Source organism: Cavia porcellus, unplaced genomic scaffold (genome assembly GCF_034190915.1).
Source record: "Cavia porcellus strain 051 isolate PalLab524CR breed Dunkin Hartley unplaced genomic scaffold, mCavPor4.1 scaffold_9, whole genome shotgun sequence".
Taxonomy (NCBI): Eukaryota; Metazoa; Chordata; class Mammalia; order Rodentia; family Caviidae; genus Cavia; species Cavia porcellus.
The window spans coordinates 13,568,447-13,577,675 of NW_026947492.1; the positions used below are offsets into that span (position 1 = coordinate 13,568,447).

Below are 9,229 nucleotides of genomic sequence, written 5' to 3' on the forward strand. Positions count from 1 at the left end.
CACTGAATATCTATTAGGTGGTGAATAATAATTGCCAGTTTGTGAAAAACAGAATATGGAAATAAGATGCCAAGCAGGTGTTGCAAAGCCCAGTCTAGCAGCTGGTTGCCATTATGAGATCCTTCATAGACATTGGAAGCCCAGCTTGTAGGTTGGGGTTATAGGTGAACATGCACTCCTCATGGAAGGTTCTGGCATAGACACAGATGCTCATCCCACCTGATTCAAAAAATAAAGAGGTCAGGGGATGGGGACCAAGAGACCATGTTTATGAATGAAACTAGTAGGTAGATAGAGACAAAGAATGCAGTCTTTATTTAGGGGAAGAGGGTGGCACCTGAACTGAGTGTTGGTAGCTTTGACACTCAAATGCATGGAGATAAGCTAACAAATTCACTGGTCAACTTCATCCCAGCCAGCAGGCTGGGTCAGGAATGTCACAGGATGACTTTTGCCAACATAGGAGTCCAGGACTCTCTCTGAGTCTGAGAATATTATTTCATCCTATCCTGTGGTGAGTAGATCCCTGAGCTTGATAAAATCCCTCTTACATCAAGGCCAAGATGTTCAGGGTTGAGGGTCATCTTAGGAAGAGCTAGGAGGCAAGGTGACGATAATCTTCTTACATATTCTTCTAGGAGAAACCGGCTATCTCTTGTAACTGCCAGTTCCCTCATCTTAACCCATTGTCAAAAGCCATCATGGCCAGGATTTATTACTGGTCAAATTCTATACTGCAAGCTGAGGTGGAGATGGTTAGGTTCTTGGCAGCATTTAATATTGCTTGAGAGGAGAGACAGCAGAGCGAGACTTTTGGCATGCATTTGTTGAAGTGGCTTTCCTTGAGGCTACACTTCCGCTTCCACACTACAGCTCCTAAGTAGGCACAGCAGTTTTGAGACACTGGGATGAGAAGCATTCCCCTTTTCTAGGTCTGCATCCAGTATCGCCGTGGTCATATGACAAGAACTAATGAGAAACCCAAGGTGCTTTAGCCCCTGTAGATGTCTGCAGGAAGAGGCTCATGTTTGGTTGGAACCAGTGACAGACTTGCTGAGCAGGCTCCTGTGTGTGTGTTTCAGGGCTACGAGATCCACATGTTTGACAGTGCCATGAATATCACTGCTTACCTTGGGAATACTACTGACAATTTCTTTAAAATTTCCAACCTGAAGATGGGCCATAATTACACATTCACTGTCCAAGCACAATGCCTTTTTGGCAGCCAGATCTGCGGGGAGCCTGCTGTCCTGCTGTATGATGAGCTGGGATCTGGTAAGTCACTGTCACCTTTTGTCCTCCATCTGGGGGAATAGAAGAGATATAGTGTGGCCTGATGAACATGTGTCTTCCTAAAGCATGACTAAAATCTGTTGTCAGCAGAAGAAAAGCACTTATTTATTGGTTGCATCTGGTACAAATAAGTACTTCTTGAGCCAAGCATAGCATGAAGAGCCAAGTTTACAAGGTGACCATGAATATAAAGAGCAAGAAAGGAAGGGTTCTGTCTCAAAAGGAAGTTCTGCATGAGAAATGCTAGGTTAACAAGAGGTTTTATTGTTTGCTTCTAGATTTCTCAGCACCCCCAGTAGCATTTCTCCTCACTGTGGAGTAGCTGACTGTGTAGCCCTTCCCATCAATTTGGCTGTCAGTGGCAAATCCAGATGTGAATTTGGCCTAGGATCCCTGTCTTAGGTCAATCCTAGGCATCAGCTGGACCACACTAGTGGTCTACATAGAAAGTCTGCTTATCTTATAGCAACTTGACCAGATTTTCCAGAGATGTTTTGCCACTGGCCTAGTTAATTACATTTACTCCTAGCCAGAAAGGCTCAAACCAAAACCATGTGTTAGAGTTGTTAAATGTTTATCACATAATGCTTCCTGGGTTGTGATCTTGCAGAATACTATCCTCCCAAAAGAAGAAAACATTGTCTTCTACTTTCCCTTGGAGAATCATGCATACTGGAGGCTCCAAAAAGATTTTTAAAAAAACCTATAACAACATATCTCTTATTAATTTAGTGATTCCTTCCTTTATAGCATTCTGTTTTAAGCAAAACAAGCCAGCAAACCTTTGAAATACTCTTAGTGAAAACCCATTGTGAGGACCTCTGCCAGCTGCCTTTAGGATGTGGAGCTGGTGGGGAGTTCACTGTCATCTCCGCCCTGCTCCAGCCAAGTGCACACTTCACCTTCCATTTACTGCTACACACTTGGGATAGACTGCGATCATTAAATAAGATTCTGCCAGAAATTTTTCTTTTCAGCCATGAAACAATGAATGAGCTAATGTAAAACAGGTGAACATTGAATTGGTAGATTAGGCTTGCAACACTGGTCCATCTTTGTGAGCACTTCATTAGGATGAATCCCTGGGTAGCTGTGTTTGCACATAGAGACTTAGATGGACAAAAATTCACACTGCTACTTTTGCTACAACCTGATTCCTAAGCTCCATTTTTCTTTCTGAAGTTCAGACTTGCCTCAGGAGTTTGAATATGAAGAGTCTATCCCCTTTCAAAGGGATGGCCCCCACCCCAGCAGGGTACAAGGTGGGGGGTGACTTTGACCCCAGTGCCAGTGATGAGTAACTCATCACAAAGCCTGCATTGGTTTAAGGCCATGGGAAGGAGCATCTTTGTTAGGTTATAAACACCTAAATGGCTTTTCAGAGAGCTTTAAAAATGATAAATGTATACGGAAAGGTTGTTTCTCTGTTTTTTACTTAAGTAAAAAATCTCGTAAAACTTCATGAGCTGTTAAGGCACTATTGTAGTAAAGGAATCTCGTTTGTGTCACTTAATGGAGCTTCAGGTAATTGCAGTTCAGAGTGACTTTGGTGCCAAGTAGGGGGAAATAATTGCAATCTCGTTAATTAGTGGTCTGATTTCACATCCTCTTATGTAAGGCAAGCAAGTGGTCTTAAGTAATAATGCTAATGAAATCAATGTTGATACCCCAACAAAGGTCTCCCTTCCAAGAGATTATCTAAATAACCAACAAGGCAGTGATTAGGAGGCTAATGTAATTACCGTATTTGCATGCACAAGGCCCACCGTCTAGCAGCTCATAGCAAGTAGTCAGAAAATGTTCAGGCATCTGCAGTTTTGGTAGCTGTTTCGAACTCGCAGCTCTTTTGGTGGGTGGGACCTTGTGGATTGCCTGGTCCGTTCTCCTGTCTTCAGGGAGGAGGCTCACTGAGGGGGATCTTGCCTCGGCAGGTGGAGATGCAGCAGCAGTGCAGGCTTCCAGGTCCACTGACGTTGCCGCGGTGGTGGTTCCCATCTTGTTCCTGATCCTGCTGAGCCTGGGGGTAGGGTTCGCCATCCTGTACACTAAGCACCGGCGGCTGCAAAACAGCTTTACTGCTTTTGCCAACAGCCACTACAGCTCTAGGCTGGGCTCGGCCATCTTCTCCTCAGGGGATGACCTGGGTAAGTGGGCAGGGCAGTGGCTGTTCCTCTCAGGGTGGACCCCGCAAAGCGATGACCTGCTTAGGAAGGATTTGCCTTCAGCCCGCCTTTTGATATGAGAGAAGATATTCCTTAAGTAGTGAATCCCTGCATAAGATAAACCAGCTGGCTTTTAACTTCTTCCTAAATCAAAATACGACATTGACTTCAGTGGTGTGGCTTTGGCTAGAAACAGGGAAGACCTGCGAGGAGGTCTTGTAACTCCTCCAGGCAAGGTGGACAGGCCCTGAGTTTTGGAGACCCCCAAATTAGCAGAAAATCCTCAGCAGTGTCCACCTAACTGTTGTCTCACCTTTACAGATGTGGAAGTCTGACATCGCAGGAGATCTAGTCAAGATAAAAAATAATGCTGTCCTCACTGGTTTCTTTGAGAAGAAGCCCTTCCAACTGGCTCTTTCTCTCTCCAGTTGCTAGCACAGTCTCACCAGCCAATCATCTGCCTCTATGTGTTCATCACACATAGTGTGGGAGGAAGAAGGAAATCTTTTTATCCCTTTTAGAAAGCTTTGCACACTGCAATTCCTAAACACCGAGCTAGGAGACCACATAATATAATGTAGTGGCTGTGGTAAAGGCTTCCCTAAACTCAAACTGCCGAGTGTGAGTCTGGTTGTTTACCTTTTCTGTGAGCTACTTCTAATTAGTGTTTTCCCGTTTATGAAGACATTTATGTATCCCCACTCCCTGATCCTGTGACGTTAGCCCGGCTTTTTCTTCTTGTTTAATCACCAGGTAACCTGAGTTGCCTGACATGAATGGGGTGGTGGATTTGCTTCCGCCTGCTGGGGACAAAACAGTTGCCCTCCTGCAGCACTGTGTGACAAGCACTAGCAGATCAGCAGTTCCACAGGATTATACAGAGGGAGCAGAGGAACAGTGACTAGTCTGGGAAGATAGCCCTCAAATTTTTATACCCTCTAAGATCCTTTTCTTCAAAGCAGTTTGAGTTCAAGTTCAAAGGAGAAAGTAAACAATGAAGTTCATTGAACTCACTCAGGGCGTGGATGTCTCAAACTGGGGAACCAAATCACCCATTTGACTTCTGGGTCTATAATGAGGTCTTTTTTCCTGTAAGTTTTATTTGCTTGATTTTGCTAAGTTTAAGCTACCTTTAAAATAAGTTTGCCAACCTATTGATGGCAAAGAAGATGGCCCAAGAGTGACAGAGGAAGCTGAGCTGACTTTCGGGACTGATCACTGTGTCCGGCTGGCAGTGGTAGGGTTTAGCTGAGAGCTGTGGTGGGTCATGCTGTGGGCTGGGGTGCTGGAATTCATGTAGTCCTGTCTCTTTGTTTCTAGGTGAAGATGATGAAGATGCGCCTATGATAACTGGATTTTCAGATGATGTCCCCATGGTGATAGCCTGAAAGAGCTTTCCTCACTAGAAACCAAATGGTGTAAATATTTTATTTGATAAAGATAGTTGATGGTTTATTTTAAAAGATGCACTTTGAGTTGCAATATGTTATTTTTATATGGCCAAAGACAAAAATAAAACAAAACAAAAAGAAACAAAAAAAAAAAAAAAGAGGAAAGAAAGGAATAAATAAACTTTGTAATAATCAACTGTGAACTTCAAACCGGGTTGAGTTTAGTAACCAAATTGCTTTGATTTGACGTTAATGTAGTCTTACAGGGCTATGCTTGCTGGGCATGCTTTTAAGTCTGTGAGATAATTTTGGTTCAGTAAATTGGCCATTCTTTTTATTTTTCTAAGACACAGAAATGTATTTAATAAAAACTTCAAGAGAGAGTGATGGGTAGAATCCCTTCTCCTTGAAAGCGTGTTCAAATTTTAAATTTTGTTTGGATTTAGTTTACATGAAATGTTTGGGGAAAGGTTCTTTTATGATCTTTTATTAATTTATTGGGACTCTGTATAAGGCCAGCCTTTTTGTTTTTTCTTTTTAATTTAGGCCAACCTTTTGTGGTCATCTGGCACCATGTATGTTATGATCCCCTGGCCCATAGGGTTGGGGGAGAAGGAACAGAAGTATTCTGTTGCCATTCCAAAAGCAACCCATTTTATCCACTTGTGTGTCATTTAACAGTCTTTGGCAGAAGAAAGCTCTGCGCTATGGCTAGATTTCAGTTAAACAGAGCTGCATCTTTGGAAGCCCTGCAAGCCACAGCTTCCTCTTCTATTCATTGACTCGATCTTACTGTAAACGCCTCTATACAAGGTGTGGCTTTGAAAGCTACCAAATGCTAACACTGCTTTCTGATACACTGGGATCGTTGTCATTGTAAAAAGTTACTCTGATTGTAGGAGCATTTCAGATCTGTGCCATGAGAAATACGCTGGCAAATATAGTATGTATGTTTTCCATTTGAAATTTTTTGTTTGTTTTCACTACCACCAAATACTCTCAAATGTAACGTTTTACATTTGGGTCTAGGTGGCCACTGAACTGTACTTAAAAATTCACATCGTTATATGCAGGCATTTTGAATTGGGTCAGTGCCTTCTCTTTCTCTTTTGCTTCCCTTCCACCTCCCTCAGCCATATCCCCACCCAATCTCAGAGCTAATGCTGTCCACACTTCCGGAGATAGAGGTCCAAGCATTTGGCCACTTTTTTCAGTCCACAGTCCCAGCAACATTGGACCTTCTGTATTCACCATAAAACCACCTGTGCTTTTTACCTCTGTATTACAGTGCCATCCCTGTATTCAAATTATGGTGATTTGAAAGTTGTATGGAATCCTTTGCAGACTGATGCTTCTCCTTTGGACTTAGCATTGTGGGTATCCATGTTGTCACTTGTGCTGTATGAACATCCTCAGTGCAGAATTTCTTCCCAGCTGAGATGCAGTGAACTCTGAGAATTTTCCAGAATTATGCCTCCAAGTGTGTGTCCTTATAATATATGCAAGCTTTGTCCATCCCCCACCCCATAGTCTGTTATCTTCCCACAAATACTTTTTACATTTTAACCAAAAATATCATTCTTGGGTGGTACTGTAGTTTCATTCTACCTAGGGATTGTTTAGAAAACAAAGAACCAATTAAATGTTTTAGTTTTTAAAATTTTTATTTATGCATATGTATTTTAGATGAGGAGTATTTTGACCTACAGTGATTTAGCACATCACATGAGTAGGGCTGGAGTTCATGTGAACAAATGACTTATTTTCTGGCTTATTTTCTCCTCTTTCCTCTTCCTTTTTAAATTTTTCTTTCATCAGACTGGAATTCATATCACTTTTATCTCATCTTGGAGCTGTGTTCAAAACCCTATGCTCTTTCACCTCTGCTTTAATAACCTCTCTATGTAGCTGCAAGATTAGCAATCTGGGGGGAGGCCAGTCGTCTATCCGAACCACGAGAAAGTATATTTTCTTCTGTCGCCAGCTTTTTGGTGGCATCTGTAAAAGCTGATAGAAAGGCTCCAAGGTACCGTATCTGGTGATGCCCTGGGCAAGTCTTTTGACGCAGCACAAATCTCCAGCTGGCAGTGGGAGATATTCAGAGCCTCCAGTTCTAGTTTCCAGTGCCTCACGGTGCTTGTGCACAGTACTGTACAGACCGGCCATCACCCCTCCTCGGAAGATGCCACTGTGCTGTTTGAAAACAAGCAGCCTTTTAGGGCTAGAGTATTTTATATAAACAGAAGAGCCAAGGTCTTGCGACTAAGCTAGATAGATGCAGTTATGTATAAATTGTATATTTTTATGAACTTTTAAAGCACGCACTCCTGTTTCCTGCTACATAGTTTTGTGAAGGTTTTGATGTTCCTTATGCCACCTGCAAGAGTCCAGAGGTTGAAGTGACAGTTGCAAGTGAAATAAAACAAATACTGTGTGAAATCTTTGAAGGTAACTGTGACCACTGTGACCGCTTGGACCCCCTGGTTGCTTGCAGGGTAGGGGCTTTTGCACTGTGTAGGTGCCACCCTGAAACTTACCCTATACAGACAAAAGTTTTATTCTGTCCCAGCTCTAGCTGACAAATTGACTACATCTCTGTAGCCTACTACTGGGCCACTAAAATTTGGTGGGCAGGGGGACTGTGCTTGTGTTTTCTCTGGAAGCTGATTTTGTGCCTTTCGGTGTTGAACACCCTTGAACTTTGTGAGACACGGGTCCAGGCAGATGAAATGACACAGTAGAGTTCCTCCAGGGACCCAGATGGGGCACATCTGTTTCCAGACAGATAAGCAGTTCCAGTAGCTACTGACAGCCTTACAAGCTGGGTAAACAGTTGTACCACTGGATACCTAGTGGGAACTTAGGACTTTTGGAAGAAAGGCTCCTGGTATTTCGTCTAGTGAAAGTTTCACAAGAGATATTTGTGGGACAGATAGGGACCACTGCCTGCTCCCTGTTGCCCATCATGTAACCCCTAAATGAAGCTGTGCTTACTACACATTACACGATAGGTACTTGGCAGGGAGCTAGGGAGACCAAGGGCATGGTGAGCCCCTCGCAGATAAGCACCTAACTCTTCCTTGGAGGATCCCACCTTCAGACACCCACCTAGTGGTCACTATATCCTAAAGGTTGTATCTCCAGTCCTCCCTTAAAGGCCCAAGACCCACCCCAAGGAGTTCAGTTGTCCTCCTTCCTACTAAGGGAGTCACGATGAATTCCTGAAATTCTCTTGCTTTAGCAGAGTTGGAAGGCCTCTCGGTGAAGCGCTCCAAAGCCAAACCGAATACTATTCTCATAGGGATTGTAGAAGTTGACTTGAAAACTGTGCAGAATCTTCACTTGTACTGGGATTGTTTTTTGACATTCCTGTTAGGTTATTTTTCATAAATGGGATGTGTGCTGCCTTTCAGGTACAATTTTTGTGTAATAAAAGCTAGTGCATTAAGTTTATATAGACTACTTTCTATGCAAGACTCAGATATGGAATAGCCAGCAAGAGATGCATACTGTTGGGGACGTGGACAAGAAACACGTTTTCAGAAGGAGTACCACTGCTGAACATGGCTTGAGGGAGGGTAGGTTGTACGTATGTTTCTGCCCACTAATTGAGCAGCCATATTATGAATTAAATCATCAGAGCCAAGTAATAACCCAAGAATGGTATTAGTTTCATGTGTAATGGCGCAAATGGAACAAGCATGAATGCAGAAATGGCGCATTATCCTCAGATATTCCATGTCACTTCTCATCGGAAGACTCTTGTTCAGAATTATTAGAAACTTTAGGCAAAGTCAAAAGTATTTACAGCAAAATAAAGGCCTGTTCTGCTCTTATTTAAAGTGAAACACTGTAAATTTGTTTCTTTCCAGAGTGAAATTAGGTATTTATAATTTCAGTTGCCTTGGTAAGTTTCCAAGTCACTGATTTCTGCTGAAGATTTTACTATATTGTTGCACAATTTTAAGATAATTTTTGTCTCAATGTCAACTTTTTTCACTGAATAAAAATTTAACTGGGTCAAAAAAAGCATCCGTTTGAAAATCTACTTTGTGGGAGGCTAGGGATTTAGCTCAGCGGCATAAGCACCTGCCTTGCAAGCAGGTGGTCCTGAGTTCGATCCCCGGTGCTGGTAAAAAAAAGAAGAAAGAAAATCTACTTTGTGGGTGTGTTGAGTTGTTCTTTGGAGAGCTGTAATGATGGTTAACCCAGGCTCTAAACACGGTCTGATTTGTCACTTGAAGTATGTTTATTTTGTAGGTGAAAGAACATTAAAACCTGGAACAGTTTTGTTATTAACTGGTCTCAGACAGTGGATCTTTGAAGAAGGTGATGTCTTTGTGCTGGCTGAGGACTGGGAAATAGCAGCTGGCTTAAAGTTAA

General features: G+C 42.6%; 1 protein-coding gene across 1 annotated transcript in view; it reads left to right on the forward strand.

The window, feature by feature from the left end:
• The window catches only part of Sorl1 (sortilin related receptor 1), a 149,336-nt gene extending 140,461 nt beyond the window's left edge, over positions 1 to 8,875 (forward strand). The window contains exons 46-48 of the mRNA XM_003472756.5: positions 1,083 to 1,275; positions 3,225 to 3,437; positions 4,776 to 8,875. Coding sequence (XP_003472804.1) covers positions 1,083 to 1,275; positions 3,225 to 3,437; positions 4,776 to 4,843 — 474 coding nt within the window. The 3' untranslated portion in view covers positions 4,844 to 8,875. The remainder of the gene's footprint in view (positions 1 to 1,082; positions 1,276 to 3,224; positions 3,438 to 4,775) is intronic.
• Positions 8,876 to 9,229: the final 354 nt, after the last annotated feature.